This window comes from Bos mutus, chromosome 5, assembly GCF_027580195.1.
Source record: "Bos mutus isolate GX-2022 chromosome 5, NWIPB_WYAK_1.1, whole genome shotgun sequence".
In the NCBI taxonomy this organism is placed as follows: Eukaryota; Metazoa; Chordata; class Mammalia; order Artiodactyla; family Bovidae; genus Bos; species Bos mutus.
This window is the reverse complement of record NC_091621.1, coordinates 240,788-257,838: the sequence shown is the minus strand read 5'-3', so window position 1 is coordinate 257,838 and position 17,051 is coordinate 240,788. Positions and strand designations below refer to the sequence as shown.

At 42.3% G+C, this 17,051-nt stretch overlaps 1 protein-coding gene across 22 annotated transcripts in view; it reads right to left on the bottom strand.

The window, feature by feature from the left end:
* The window catches only part of RBFOX2 (RNA binding fox-1 homolog 2), a 293,244-nt gene that overhangs the window by 138,653 nt on the left and 137,540 nt on the right, over window positions 1–17,051 (bottom strand). The window contains exon 1 of one of the 22 annotated variants that reach the window (XM_070370184.1): window positions 16,532–16,716. The exons of the other annotated variants lie outside the window; for them this stretch is intronic. Coding sequence (XP_070226285.1) covers window positions 16,532–16,546 — 15 coding nt within the window. The 5' untranslated portion in view covers window positions 16,547–16,716. Of the gene's footprint in view, window positions 1–16,531; window positions 16,717–17,051 lie in introns of those variants that run through there. 22 annotated transcript variants of the gene reach the window in all.

The window sequence follows — 17,051 nt, the reverse complement described above, 5'->3', positions numbered from 1 at the left end:
AGGAAGAAAGGGAGAGGATACAAAAAGGACAGAAAAACATGAAGCACTGCAAAAAAGATTTTGTAAAAAACCATGAACAGTATTCAAACGTGACTTGTAGTCATTACAGGAGAGATATGTAATTAGTTGCATGAATGAATTTTTTCTTATCTCTAATAAAGCTGTTTTTCACTCTCATTTCTTAATTTCTTAAGGCAGATTCTTTACCATCTGAGCCCCTAGGGAAGCCCTCATAAAGAATTAAACAAGATAAAACATCAGAGCGCCCTCTGGACCCAGATGATAAATGGTTTTGGCTATCTGTCCTGGTTAACTGAACAGCTAAATTTATGAGACTAGCAGCAGCAGCAGATGAAATCACTAAATAAAAGAATCAAGAAAAGTGGTCTAAAGACTTGGTCCAGAGTATGACAACTTTAAAACAGAAGAAATCACCAAAAAGGTAAGAAAAAAAACAAGAGAGTATAATGTCCTGGAAGGCAAGTACCCAAGAAAGTGAGTCACAGAGAAGGAAGTAATCAACCATGTTCTGTTCCACAGGTGGGTCAGGTAAGAGGAAGACTCAGGCCTGACCACTGGACTGAGCAGCATGGAAGCTATTGGTAAAACTGACAAAAGTCACTTCAGTAGGATGGTGGCAATAAAAACCTGAGTGGACTTAGAGGGAATGAGGAAAAAATTGGTATGTACAAACAGAGACAACTCTAAGGGAAAATAAATTTATCAGTAGCTGACAAAAGTGAGGCTAAGGGCATTAAAGTGGATGAAAGAACACCTTAACTGTATGTTAACAGAGCTCATCCGGAGAAGGCAGTGGCACCCCACGCCAGTCCTCTTGCCTGGAAAATCCCATGGATGGAGGAGCCTGGTAGGCTGCAGTCCATGGGGTCGCTAAGAGTCGTGCACGACTGAGCGACTTCACTTTCACTTTTCACTTCCATGCACTGGAGAAGGAAATGGCAACCCACTCCAGTGTTCTTGCCTAGAGAATCCCAGGGACAGAGGAGCCTAGTGGGCTGCCCTCTACGGGGTCGCACAGAGTCGGACGCGACTGAGGAGACTTGGCGGCGGCAGCAGCAGCAGAGCTCATCCAGAAAAGAGAGAAAACCTGATGATCCCAGAGAGAGGGGAGAGAACTGCTGGGTCCAGGTCTTCAACAGGCCAGCAGAGATGGGACCCACTACACAACTGAGGGGTTGGCCTGATAAGGAAGACAACTGTTTCATGTACAGTAATAGGAGAGAGGACAAGTTCACTGACGTGGATGGGACAAAGTGGGTTGAGTGTGGGGACGGGAAAGCTGATTGCTTCAGCTTTCTCACGTATACTCTGGCAACTAGAAGATCTATAAACTAAAAGAAGGAGTGCTTCAGCAACGGATACAGCATTCTGAGGAGATTGGCCTAAGTGGCACAGTATCAGGGCACCCTTCTCATCTGCCCTCTAGGCTTCTGGAACTCTGAAATCTCTTGTAATCTCCAAATGGCGTAACTTCTCCAAAGGGGAGAACAAAGGAGTCACTGGTCTACGGTGATGCTGAAATCTCACTGGGCAAATGCTGGGAGTTCCTTGATCAGGTCTCAGGCTTGGGTAGGAATTCTCTGTGGTTCTTGACTTTGAATCATCCTTCCCTTTTCATGAAAGGTAGCATGTGTTAGCAGCTGAATAATTTTCTCAGCCTATTTCCTGCCAGAACAATTTTGGGGGTTCAACAGCCTCTTTTGTTCCCTCTCCTTTCAGCTGTAGCTGCAGTGGACCTCCTATGACTCTTGCTGAGATTACAGCAATAGACAAAAGCTACACCCACAAACACCTTCAAGATAAGCCCTTCTCGACCCTCTCTCCTGCCAAAATGGCTAGAAGTCCTAGTGCTTGACTGAGAGGTCTTCTGTGTGACTCTTAAGGCACTACCTCTGGTTTTTCTCAGGTCTTAACAAAAGGTTTTACAGCCATATCCTCCGCTTCATCTTTAGACTACCATTCTCCTGACAGTGCCCTTGAATTGACCTTTGCTAGAAATCTATGTCTTAATTTTACCATCATTTACTCTGCATAAAGTCCGAAAATTTTCAAAACCATCACGTCCTGGTTCTTTTTTTAACAGTCCTTTCCTCAAATTATTTCTCTCTTCTTACTCTCTACTATAAGTAGCAAGAAGAAAGCAGTGGGCACCTTCAATGTTTTCCTTGAAAATTTACTTAGGGACATCTCCCAGTTCCTTAGGCATGTTTCCACTTTCCACGCAACTACAAACCAGACTGCTGCTAAACTTTCTGCCAGTGCATAACAAGGACTCCCCTTCCTCCACTTTCCTTTCCTTTGAGGCTTCATGGCAATCTCCCCAAGGTCCCCAACTTTAGCAATAACATAGGCACTCTGATCTTTCACCAAAACTCCCCTCAAAGGCCACTGCCCATTCCGAAGTCACTCCCCCACTTTACATTTCCTGTGCAGAAATACCCACTTTGGGTACCAAAATCTACAGCTGTCCATTTCTCTTTAACCAATCATTCTCAAACAACAGCTTAAAACACTACCTTTTACCTTGCAGTTTCCGTGGATCAGGAAGCCAGGTGAGTTGGAGCTGGGTGCCTCTGGTTTGGGGTCTCTCATTCGGTCACTCTGTCACCGAATCTTAGCAGTGACATCCTATCACATTTGCCACATTCTATTAGTTCAAAGTGAGTCACTAAGTTCAGCCTACACTCAAAGGCAAGAGACTGCGTAAGGGAATGAATACCAAGAGGCAGGAAGCATGGGGACTATCTTAGAGGCTGTGTGTCAGAGATGAGATGGAAAGCACGGTAGCAGGCTGATTAACAGTACTGACTCTGAGACAAAACTATGGCGTTTGACTTTTGCTTCCGTATCACAATGTGAAAAAAGGATCATAAAGTAAGACAAGAGTCGAAAAAGGACCTGACTTCATAAACACGTTGCACCTGGGAATTTCTGCTCCCCTCTCTCTTCCAATCCTAACTGTCTTAAACCACCTTGAGAATTTCCCTGGTATTAGATATAATCTGCAAGCACCCAGTGCCAGAGAAACATGCAAAAACATGATTTTGACTTTCAATGAGTCCAAGAAACTTATTTTTAATAAATTTAATAAAAACAAACAAGACGACAAAAGGATAAAAAGAAAGATCCAGAATTAATGAAACAGAGCAGAGGGGAATCTATGCACAACAGCACAGGGTGGAGGTTTGTCCCCCCCCTACCCAACCCCCTGCCCTAATTTTGGCATCTGCTTTTAAATTGTAATGCCAGTCTTAATCAAAAAATACCATACCACCTTTTCTCTAATTGGCAGATAAAAGTACAAAATAAACAGAAGAAATAAATCATTAAGAATGATTTAGATGCTTTTATTTAGATGTCAGTTTATATGAGAACACAGCATTCAGCAGTAACACTGGGGAGTGACATCATTCCCATTTTACAGATGAGACACAAGAGCATGAAGATCGTGTGACGTGTTCTAATGACACAGCAGCAATAACAACTGAGCAACAGCAGAACTGCTGCCAGCATGTGATATGACAGACAATGAAGCTACAATTGATTAGTTTTGATTTTCATGGATACAGTGATCTGGCTGAGACGGCCGGTATTTAAGTGTTCATTTCACAGTCAGGAAAAGTAACTGACACTTATTTTAAGTAATGAAAGTCAGGTTTTGATCACTTAACCTCTAAATTAATGTCCAAATCCAAATAAGCAAATAAAACACCGTATGAGCTAACATGCAAATAAGATAGCATAGACCCTACAGATATGAATTAAGTTGGACACTGTACTACACAGATAGTTCATTATACTAAGAATATCTAATTAACCTTTCAATTAATGTATGTGGAGTGTCTATTCTATGCAGGTCTTATATTACAGATACTCTATGTTATCTCATTCAATATTATTAATAATAAAGGACGCTGAAAAAGTGTTTGCGAAGAGGAGCCACAAGCTTACCTTCAGAGAAGGAATAAGAATGCAGTGTTTGAAACCAGCTCAGGAATTTTATTAAAAACTGCACATACTTCCAGAACCAAAATGAGGAAAGGGGGCACTACAACTCCTCAAATGTAATTTCTTCATTGCAAAAAGAAGTGAAAGAAAATGCGTCTTGGGAGTTACAGGCTCCACTTCCCTCCCCTCCCCATTCCCAAGCCAGTATGTGTGTTTTCCCACATTGATTTTCTACCCCTTCAAGTATACAATTAAAATCTTTAAAAAATGAATGTTTGCTTAAATGGTTTCAACGTTTTATTCCCTAATTTATACATTTTACAACAACAAAATTCCATATTATGGTTTGAAAAGTGATAAAGGATACTTGCTTGAGATTAAATGCCACATTTACGACAAACAGCATTGAAACATACATACTAAGATAGGCAACTTTCTTATATAACTGGAAGCACTTCTCTCTCAGCATTAGAGCATCCGGCCATCATCTCTATCTAAACATGTTATTCTCACTTCCAAACCCTGATCCTAAGGCCTTTTACTTCATACCTGTACAACCCTATAGTTGCTACCCAACAAGTACCCAATAGTAATTGATCTTCCTGCTTCTAGTCCCTCTCCAAACTATTCTATCCACAGAATCTTAACAGCAAAGCACTCCTTTGAGAAGGTTAAATATTGCTATACTAAAAAATTTCAGAATTTCTTTTTCTATAGAATAGTGATCTACTATTCAAGTTCTGCCAGGTTATCCATCAAGCCATTTCTTCTATTCCTGTCTCTCCAGTAATACTGGACCCTTCACTATTCCCCAAACTTCCTTTCCTCCTTTCTTTTCACTACACAATGTCCGGCCAGTGCCTACTCTACATAGGCGCAGAGGACACACCAGTGCCTTCATGGAGTTTAAATTCTGGCTGGAAGAGAAAAGCAATAAACAAACAGACACAGCGAGTCAGATAGTGGTAGGTGCCTGGGAGAAAAACAAAGACCAGGAAAGGGAATGGGAGATGTTGGACAAGGGAGTAGGGAATTACTATTTATCTAGGATGCTCCTGATAAGGTAACCACTGAGTAGAGATTTCATATAAATAAGAAGTCAAGCAGATACCTGCAGAAAGAGCAAGCCAGTGAGCAAAACCTAAGGCCCGGCGGCAACGGTGTTGTTTGAAATGTTCAAAGAATAGGCAGGAGTACAGAAAAACAGGGGGTCAAAGATAGCCAAGGGAACAAGTCATACAGGGCCTTACAGACCAGTGCAGGGCACTTGACTTTCATGCTGAGTGAGATATGAAGCTTCTGGAGAGTTTCGCCAGAGGAGCAACATAATGTGACATGTGAAAGGATCACTCTGGCTGCTATGATGAGAACAGACTTCAGAGAAGGGGTTGAAGAAGAAGAGGAGAAGCAGGGAGGCTAGTTAGATAATTATTACAATAATACTTCTTGCCTGGAAAATTCCATGGACAGAGGACCCTGGCAGGCTACAGTCTGTGGGGTTGCAATGAGTTGGACATGACTGAACACCTGAGCACACACACACACGCATACACACACACACGTAGCATGAAAGCACTGGGGCTCGTGAGTAGCTAGCTGTAAGGTTTTCTGGTCATTCTTGACACCACAGGTCTGCTTATGCCAGTTCTCCATCTCTTGTATTTATTTAGTTCTCCCAGAATCTAGCTTAAATCACATCTTCAAGAAACCTTCCCCAATCAATTCCATCTTCAATGATTAATTTTTCAAGCTCCTGTTGACAACTGCCCAAACCACCTACCAGAGGGCATGTTGTCTTTGCTACAACATATGGTTGTTTATCAATTAACTTATCTGTCCTTATTTTGTCCCATTATCCTTGAGAAAGAAAATACTGTATAGCTCTCAGTATCCTCATTTTGCTGCATAAAACATATTCAATAAATGTTCACTAATAATCAAACTGCGTCACCTATTTTGAGGGATAAATTACTATCCCTCAAAAGAAATGATCACAGACCCTCTTTGTCCTTTAACTGCCAAAGTCAAAGAGAGGCCTGACACAGCTCTGCTATCACCAGGCCACGTTACATCTGGAGCTTCAGTCTGCAAGAGTGGCTGACTTACCCACAATGAGATTCTCTGGACCAGTGGTTCTCAAAGAGTGGCCTCTGGCCCAGCAGCAGCAGCATCACCTGGGAATTTATTAGAAATGTAAACTCCCGGGTCCACTCAGATCTCAGGAATCTAAAACTCTGGAAGTGGGCCCAGCAATCTGTGCATTCTGATGCACCATAAAAGTTTGAGAATTACTGCTCTGGCTTGAAGGTTTAAGTAATTACCCTGTTTTTCCACAAGGTTTCTGGAACGATTCCATCCTGGCTCACATCCTCACTCACCTCGACCATCCTGAGAAGCCCCAGCCTTCCAGGTGGCTCACCCTGTGCGACCCTGCACAGCCACTTCTCTGATCCCCGCTCCTGCCCCCCCTGCCCTCCCAAGCCCTCGTGGTCATGAGTGAGTAAACTCTTCTCTACGATGTTCCTGTCACCCTTCTGCTCCAAAGGAAGCCTGACTGCTCGCAAGAACACTGCTGCTTCTTGAGTAGAAGCTTTCCTTTTCTCAGACCAGGCAAACATCCTCCATCCTCCTCATTGCCATGTAGTGCTGAACCTCACAGGTATCTTCCTAGCTTCTTCCCAAGACTACGTCCATTCTCGGTCCAAACTGCAGACCCTCTGAAATAGGTATCACCCACCTATTTTCTCAAGTCTTAGCACGGGGCTCCCTCTCTTAATCTCCTTTAATACTTTTATAATTCTTGATGACCTCAAAATTCACAAAGATTATTCATTAACTACTCTGGCTTCCAAGCTGTTGCTGTTATTGTTCTAATGTGTATTTTTTTCACAACTTCACTGAAGCCACTGACCTCACACCATATCCCAGCACTGCCATGTCATTACCAATAGCTGCATCAACATCTCAAGTGTTTCAAGCCTTCTCCTCTCATACCACACCTACGAGTTTTCCCAAACCAGCATTTCGCCAGCCTCCTTCGGATCTCTAGTCTACTAGTCGATCCTAGCACTTTTTCACCACTCCTACTCTTCTCATCCTCATGTTCTTAATTCCCTCTCAAGCCAGTTTAGATTCTAGGGTCCAACACTATACATAATCTTTTTCAAAAAGTCTTAACTCCCTTGCCCCCTTTTCCCTTAGTCTAACTTACCTAGTAAAATCTCAATTCCTGGTTAAGTCCAACTATTTACTTAATCCTCTCTTGCATCTAAAAGATTGCCACCACTCACTCAAGTTTATGACCACAGATTTTAAGCACCCTGCACCTCTCCAGTAAGTTTACTTCCCAGTTTTGGGGGGATGACTACCATTTCACACCCTGTCCTCTCTCCTCAAACCAGCAACATTTCTCCACTCCCTGCTCTAACACTTTTCGGCTATGTTCATCTTACATGTTAGAAGGAAAGCAGACACCCACAGAAATCTCTCCCTTCCGCCTGAAGCTAATGCCACCAGCCAGCCTACCTGGCTCTAAACCCATACACTCACCCCTGCTTCAAATTAAGAAGAAAAAAACCTGCTTCTGGCCAATCCCTCTTCTGTGTGCGGGTAATAACAGACTTTGTTCCTGCAATCAGCCTCTTTCTTTTCAGCACTCTCAGTTCTTCCCCTACTTCATCTTTCCTACTGACATAAGACACGCCTTCACATCACCTATCTTTTCAAAATGGTCCCTAGAACACACATGAACAAGCTGCCCAATTCTCTGTTCCACTCTACTACTATACATGAGAAACTCTGGGCTGGAGGAAGCACAAGCTGGAATCAAGACTGCCAGGAGAAATATCAATAACCTCAGATATGCAGATGACACCACCCTTATGGCAGAAAGTGAAGAAGAACTAAAAAGCCTCTTGATGAAAGTGAAAGTGGAGAGTGAAAAAGTTGGCTTAAAGCTCAACATTCAGAAAACGAAGATCACGGCATCCAGTCCCATCACTTCATGGAAAATAGATGTGGAAACAGTGGCTGACTTCATTTTTCTGGGCTCCAAAATCATGGCAGATGGTGACTGCAGCCATGAAATTAAAAGACGCTTACTCCTTGGAAGGAAAGTTATGACCAACCTAGATGGCATATTCAAAAGCAGAGACATCACTTTGTCAACAAAGGTCCGTCTAGTCAAGACTATGGTTTTTCCATTGGTCACGTATGGATGTGAGAGTTGGACTACAGAGAAAGCTGAGCGCTGAAGAATTGATGCTTTTGAACTGTGGTGTTGGAGAAGACTCTTGAGAGTCCCTTGGACTGCAAGAAGATCCAACCAATCCATCCTAAAGGAGACGAGTCCTGAATATTCACTGGAAGGACTGACGTTGAAGCTGAAACTCCAATACTTTGGCCACCTGATGCGAAGAGCTGACTCATTTGAAAAGACCATGATGCTGGGAAAGATTGAGGGCAGGAGGAGAAGGGGATAACAGAGGATGAGATGGTTGGATGGCATCACTGACTCAATGGACATGGGTTTGGTTGGACTCTGGGAGTTGGTGATGGACAGGGAGGCCTGGCATGCTGCAGTTCATGGGGTCGCAGTCAGACACGACTGAGCGACTGACCTGAGTGACTGACAACTATACAATATTTCACTGTCTCAACATTTTCACCTAGGGATTTCCCTAGTGGTCCAGTGGTCAAGAATTCACCTGCCAATGTAGGGGACAAGCATTTGATCCCTGGTCTGGGATGATCCCACATGTTTTGAGGCAGCTAAACCCGTGTGCCACAACTACAGAACCCAGGTGCTGCAACTAGTAAAGGCCACATACCCTAGAGCCTGGGCTCGGCAACCAGAGAAGCCACCGCAATGAAGACCCAGCACAGCCAAAATAAATAAATGAAAAAACGAAATACCTTCACCTACCAATTAACAATTCCATTTGGCTTTTCAATCCCCATCATTCCAATTCAAACAGCTCTTACCGAGCTCACCAATAACTACCATCCAATGAACTTAGCCTACCAAGACCAATGACCCATTATTTCCTCCTGAGTAATCCAAACCCAGCAAGCCCTCCCCAGAGTCTGTGGTGTCACATACTTGCCTTGTTTCCCCACCACCCTAACCAATTTCCAGTATTCTCTGACCTCTAGTGACATCCTCAAGGCTTCAGCCTCAGCCTTATTCTCCAGTTACATTTTCTCCCAAGGCTTTAAATACGCACTGATAAATTTTGACCTTATGCTTTCAACTCACATCTCTCTTCTGAGCTCTAGCCTCATATCAAACTGCCACTGAATTTCTCCACTTGGATATCTACTACACATTTCAGACTAAACAAGACCAAACCATAAATATTGTTTTGGTTTGTTTTTTTCTTCTGTGTACTCTCGTTGTTACAAGGAAAAGCCGCTTCCATCCTAATTCCTTCAATCCCAAAGTTGAATAACCCAGATTCCTCTTTCATCTAACCCACACACAAACCATCTTTAATCTTACCAAATTGCCCTCCCAAGTCTAAGCCATCACCTCTTGCTTCTTGATTTCCCTTATCACTTTTCCTAAAGTAAATCAACTCTCCTGTTGAAAATCTCCCAAAACCTTCACACTTTAACCAAAAACAAAATTCTAATCTCTACCAAGGGGAATGGTCCAGCCCTCACCTACCTCTCCAGTCTTATCTTCCTCCATGCATTTTGTTTTCTACACTCCAACCACATCCCCGCTTTCTGTCCTTTAAAAGCCCCAAACTCATTCCATCTGAGAACTCTGGATTTGCTATTCCTTCCGCTTATAAAGCTTTCCTCCCATAGTGAGACAGGTTGGTGTCTCTTATCACTCAGGCCTTTCTCACTCTAGATAAAGCTTTCAGGGCCGCATTACCTTTTCTCTGTAGCACATGTTAATTCCAGAATTTATCTTGTTTGCTTACATGTTTACAACGTTCTTTTTCCAGTTTAAAAACACAGATTCCCTGGGAAAGAACTTTGTCTGGTCCATGCTCTTTCCTCACCTCTTAGAAAGCGATCAACATACCAGCAGTCATCAATAAATGTGTTAACTGCTCGAGTCTCATTAATATAATCCTTTAATTAGCTCCTTACTGTTTCCTGGGCTTGTACAATATACATCAAACCAATTTCATTCAAAGTGTAAATATAAATTCTGCAACAATAATAGAAGCCTCTTGTTATCTTTCTATATACAAATCTGATCACACTTGATCCTGCCTAAAATCCATCAATAGTAGAATAAACAAACATCTTAAACTGTTCAGATAATCCAGCTTCTAAATTTTTTTGTTATTTTAGCTTTTAGAAAGAACTTCACTGAAATCTGTATGCAAACAAAGCAAGAATCCAAACTGCCAATCTTCTCATTAAGTATTTGTCTATCTATGTATATTCAATGAACCCATACTTTTAGTTATGTTATAAATAAAATTTTGTTACTTTTCCACTTGACATACAGTACATATCCTAGCCTCTAAAATTTTAATTTTTCATCCATTACTATCCCATTCATCTCACACATACAATTATATATGGTTCCCAAACATATTTCTGAGATCCCAAAACTATTTTACCAGTCTATCCCTTTTGGAGAAAGCAATGACCCTTTCCACTCCTCACTTACTCTGCTTGTCTATCTCCTCCTCTGTAAAGTCTCTTCTGAACTCCTAAATGCTGTAGGCTCTTCTGTCCTTTATCTGCTTTGACTCTTGTTAAATAGAAGAGTTCTCCCTACTCCTAAAGCTAATCCCATCTTCTTAAAGCATAAATGCAATCCTTTCTCTGCCCATATACTCCACTTTTCCTTCTCAAATGCATTTGTTCAGTCAGCTTTTAAACATGACCAGGCCTCTTTTATTTAAAATAGAACATAAAACTTTCCCCTACCCCACATGCTCTTCAAGTTCCCTCTATATTCCTTTAGGTCAGTCAAGTTTTTCCAATTGTCTACACTCTTTCTTTCTCCATTTCCTTCTCCCATCCCTCCAATCCCCAACTGTGAACTCCTGAACTGACTCCATTCCCAGGCTTTTGCCCTCACTAGTCCATCAAAAGAACTCCTGCAAAGGTCATCAGTGACCTCCATGTTGCTAAGCCCATGGACATATTTCAGTTCTCTCTTCCTGCCACTGTTTTATCTTAGTTTCCTAATGTCCTGGTTTTCCCTCTGAAGAACAAGCTCTCTGGAATCTGGCTCCTGGCCTCCTTTGCAGGCTCAACTCCTCCACTAGGCATCAACTTCTCTTCTTGCTCTACACCTTAGGCCAGTGTCGTCTTAAGCCGCTGAGTTTCCACATCATCATTCCCACATCTTCAATTACTACTGCGTGAAGATTCCTCATAAATTTATAGTTTAAGCCTCTATTTTCCCGTGTATTTCCAGACCTGGATAGCCAACTCTGTAAGTGGTATTTCCCTTTGAACATTCCAAAGTTACCTAAAAGTACTAAATCCAGAAATCAAACTGATGAGACCCTGCATCTCCAAACACACTTGGCCCTCTTCCACATCATGACACCAGCCTGCTGACTGTGCCTGGGACATCTTTTTCAGGCAGTCCGCCTTCTCTAGCACGTGCTACCACTACCACTCAGCCATCACCTAACCTCTCTCTTCACTCCTATCCCTCTCTAATCTGTGTAGGTATCATCTTAAAAAACAAATCTAAGTATAAACTCCACTTCAAGCTATTCCCAACCCTATTTAAAATCTTTTAATGACTTTTCAGTGCCAAGCATCTATTTACAGCATCTGGCCTCCAATGTTAACTGAACTGAACTATGTCTACATTTTGTGATAACTCAATTTACTAAGTTTAGTTTTCTCAATGTGTAAACCAATTAGAGTGGCAAAACAGAGGTTAAAAAATGAGCATTTAAAAATCAGCCTGACTACAACCTGAATAACAACCTGAATTGCTGCTGCTATTATTATCATTACCTTGTATACGCTTAGTACAAAATAGCTTCCAAAAACAGATTATTTCAATAACTTTAGGTGTTAGTTGTCCCATTTTAAAGACTAGAACACCGACGTTGGGAAGGTTACACACCGACAAGTGGTGCTACTACTTCTCTGTTGTATGACACAACTTTCACTTACTGACTGGTTTGTTTCTAAAATGGCTACATGTGCTTCTCTAAGATTACTCCATTAACGTTCTCAAGATCTAGCACATCCTTCTCACAACCTGGAAAATCAAGATACACAAAGTTAATAACTTGTCTCAAGTAGTTAATGGAAATGGAAACAGAATTCAGGCTACCTTATTTCCATTTCCCTACTCCAGCCTGTATCAGGCTGATAAACTGGACACTACTGAACAAACAGTGTCAGACTTTTTTTGAAACAGTGACAGACTTTATTTTCTGGGCTCCAAAATCACTGCAGATGGTGACTGCAGCCATGAAATTAAAAGACGCTTGCTCCTTGGAAGAAAAGCTATGACCGACCTAGACAACATATTAAAAAGCATTACTCTGCCGAAAAAGGTCCGTCAACTCAAAGCTATGGTTTTTCCAGTAGTCAAGTATGGATGTGTGAGTAGGACTATAAAGAAAGCTGAGCACCAAAGAATTGATGCTTTTGAACTGTGGTGTTGAAGAAGACTCTTGCGAGTCCCATGGACTGCAAGGAGATCAAACCAGTCCAACCTAAAGGAAATCAGTCCTGAATATTCATTGGAAGGACTGATGCTGAAGCTGAAACTCTAATACTTTGGCCACCTGATGTGAACTGACTCAGTGGAAAAGACCCTGATGCTGGGAATGATTGAAGGCAGGAGGAGAAGGGGACGCCAGAGGATGAGATGGTTGGAAGGCATCACCAACTTGATGGACACGAGTTTCAGCAAGCTCCGGGAGTTGGTGATGGACAGGCAAGCCTGGTGTGCTGCAGTCCATGGGGTCACAAGGAGTCGGACACGACTGAGTGACTGAACTGAACTGACTGAACAAATAAAAGAAGGTGGTACTTACGGTGTAGGAGGCTCTGAGGCCAGACAGACCACGGTTCAAGTCCTACCTCTGCCAATTCTAAACGGTGTGACTTCCGCAAGTTACTGAAATTTCTACTTCCTCCTTTGTAAAATGAAGATAACAGCTAATTCTCACATGAGTGGAGGACTAAGTGAGGTATATGCCTACTATATATGTTATTACTAAAAAAAAAAGTTTAAACAAGATAAAAGTTAGCTTCTCCCTTCCAAAAAAATAAGAACCATAGAGTTAAAAAAAAAAAAATCATGAAATTGAGTTTCCAGCCTTGCCACTTACTAACTGTTATGTACTCTTTCTTGGTCTCTTTCCTCTTCTGTACAATAGAGATACCGATTCTGGGCCCTGAGTACTGCTGTGACAATGAAATAAGGTGACATATAAAAGTACTTTCTTAATTGAACAGCACCATGCAAAAATTATTATTATCTGTGTACACACACTGACTACCACTGTGTTATAAATTCTTTAAGGGAATGAGACTCTTTAATCATCTTTGTATTTGTAACAGCTAGTAACACAGTCCTCTGCCCCACTAAAAGCATAAACATTATATGCTGTCTGAACTGACTTATTGAGAAGATAGGATTGAACTACGACAAAGCAATACTTCAAAATGAAATCCAGAAATTCATCCACGTAGAATATGAGTAAAAGAGAGTCTGAGACCAGTCTAGCTAATATCATCTCAGACAGGGAGACTATATCCTGACTTCTTCCCAGAAAAGTGGTCTATAATTTTGTTTCCTGGACTTAAATTGTATAATTATTAAACAAGTAAGCTTCCTCAGCACAGGAATCATGTGTCTCCCTCGCTCTTCCCTGCTTCTGTCCCCTACTCTCCCTGCTGCCCTCCCTGTTTTGGACACTGAAGAGGAGATGGGGAGAATAAATGACACAGTAAGTGCCCAGTATACTGCACCCTTTCAAAAACTTAAGTTTGGAAAAAGTAATAGGGACGTTCTCCATCCGGAGGCAACTTTGAGGAGAGTTTTCTAGTTGCAAGTACTTAAAAAAACTGATTAATGGGAGACATTAACATAAAACTAATTTGTGTTTATCAAAGTTTTCCCTGCATGCATTCAAAGGCATCCTTTACATGCTAGAGAAAATGCTCTGGAGTAATGAGTGGTCTGCTGAATGTTCAAAGCAAAAAACCTGGCTCACACTGGCTATTTATTGAGCATCTACTCTGTGCCATACATCATGTGAAGCACATTTCATGGCTTATCTCAAATCTTTACAGTAATCCTGTATGACGGGCATTATTTTCCCTATGGAACAAATGAAGAAACTGAGGTTCAGAGATCTTAAGTACTTGTTCATGGTCATACAACTGGGAATAAGAGGTGGAATTTAGACCTAGTAAAGTCTTTAAAAGCTATATTCTTTGTGCTGTATCATGCTGCCCCCAATGACAGCAATTTCACTATAAAGAAGGGTGACTGACAGGAAGGTGGGGAGGAGATCTGACAAAAATACACATATAGAGCAGAAGACAGAGTTCTATCTCAGAGTTTTAGATGCACAGGAGCAAATTAATGAGCGATGTCCAACTGCACAACCCAAAATGCTAGGATGAGCTTTCCCCATTACTCTTCAGCTCTACATGTTCTAAGAATGTCCACACTACCCAGAGGTACTGACAACCAAACACAGTTTGGCAGTTTTTCTAGAAAGCTTAGAACAGTGCCTTTAAGCCATTGCTGGTACCAAACCAGGCAGGTGATGAGGGTGACATGTCTCATATTTCTCTCATGCTTTCCAGACACTAAACTTTCTTGCACAACAGAGTGTCTTCCTGGAACATCTATAAAATATCTAATTCTTTAGAATTAGAAGGGATATCTTATAGATGTGGAAACTGAGGTCAGAAGACTTCAATGACTGTCCAGTATCCCATAGCTGGATGCTGGCCTGGACAAAATTCTGATCCCCCTTCCTCATCCAGTAAGTTTTCTCCGCAGCAGCCCCTCAGGGCCTCTTATTAATCGCTTGACCACCTAGGGTTCCTTTTCTACAACACATCCGCATGTGGTACTCTGGATGAAAAGTCCTGTTCTGGGGCTAAATAAAGGGTATTGAGACAAATTTACAAACAAGTGTAATATAAGCACAAAAGTCACTGTCTGCTTTCATAAAGCATGAATTGAGTGGAAATGAGACTAATTCAACTTGCTTCCTTTCATAATTCCTCTTCCAAACAAATCGAAAGACAGAATAACCAATCCTGTGGCCAACAGACAGCCATCAGTCCCACTAACAAGTCTGCAAAGACCCTGGACACAGACTCCTCGTTCACAGAGATAAGAACTACTTCAAGGACATAAGTGTGTCAGAAAAGTTTTTTGACTTCCTCGAAATACCACAAAAATAAATCAAGAGAGGAAGAAATTAGATTTTAAGGTCATATTCAAATATGAAGGGGAAAGCAGGAAAAACGATCCTTACACACATGCGTGTGCACGTGCGCGCGCACACACACACACACACCCCTTTCTGATCAGGCTCCATCGCCATAAACTTAGTTAAAATTCTGCCGTCTGATATTTTTAATTTAGTCTGCCTGAGCCAAGTAGGTTTCTGCAATTCCAGACATCTAGGCTGAAGGGCAAAGGGCAAAGGGAAACTTTCAAAAGCAGGCCAGTAGCCAAGGGCATCACATCTAGGAGGCTCCCTTAGCAACACACAACAACTGTCTCCTCAAGAGAAGACACCGCCATCTTTGCAAGGGATTATGGATGTTCTTGTTTTCACAACTAACAGCAGGACTTTTTCCCCCTGTATTATTTTCCCAGTCATTCTCCTAAAAGTTATCACATCCCATAATTTAAGTCTCTCTAATCCCAGTGTGGTTTCCTCCATCCCAAAGTATAACATGGGAGTTAACAAATAAAATAATGTGTGGTACTAAGTTCCTGGCAAATAGAAACTGCTTTGTAACGTTTGGTTATGAATTACTATTCAAGCCACTACAGACTTGGTTCCTAACTATAGGCAAGTCACTCTTTTTGACTTAATTACTTCCTTTATAAAATTTTAATAACAACAGTGACCTACTTCACATTTCTATTGTGAAGGACAATAAAAATTATTAGATAAAAACTTTCAAAGGCTTATTCCTAATTAAGAATCATGCCACCTACTGGCTCTCAATATCTGAAGAGACGCTTTGGCTATCAAGGTCAGTGTCCCCCAAGCAGAACACAGGCAGGCCGCGGCCCGCCAGGAAGCCTGCAGCTCCTGGGGTGACCGGCTCAATTTCCTGCCCCATGTGCCTTCTCCAAACCTCCCAAGCCCTGGGGATGGCGCTGCACTGGGAGCTCAGCCCTAGCGCCTAAGTCAAACAAGGTAAACAACATTCAAAAAAAAAAAAAGCGCAGGCCAATGTCACAATCGCTGCGAGGTTTTAAAACCTTCACACCTGTGAGGAGAAGGGGCTGTGGCAGCCCGCGTTCCATGCGGAAGGCCGTTCGTGCGGGAGCAGAATCTCACAGCTTTCCACTCCTTATATGTGCAAGTGCAAGCCCTCACCCGCAGCACTCTGTACTCACCCAGAGGTACATCATGTCAGACCCGGCTGCTCTAACTCAGCGGCCAGTTGATCGTGGACTGCAGAAAGGCCCTTCTGTGGACTGGAGGAAAGGAGGTGCCAGAATGGGGGGCCGAAGTGCAGGGTGGGGAGAACCCCCCCAGAATCACTTGAGTTTAAAAATCTAAAACGACCGGTCTCCTCCCCCCTCCTCCTGCCTCTCCAGCTGACTGTTCTGTTGTTCTCTCCTCCCTCTCTCCCTCCCTCCCTCTCCCTCTCTCTCTCCCTCTCTCTCTCTGGGAGTTCCCAGCCCCGTGTGTCTGAACCCGAGTGTACAGCACACTCTCTGTGTATCTGCCTTCAGGGACTCTCTCTGTGTCATTCTACTTCGAGAAACACAATCATCGCTCACAAAGATTATTGCAAAAGGCAGGGATGGGTGGGGTTCCTAATAAACTACCAGCACTGGTTTCTAGTAGCTGGACAACTAGAATAAGACGGCTTCTTTAAATGTGAATGGAGCAATCAGAAAACCTCTGCCC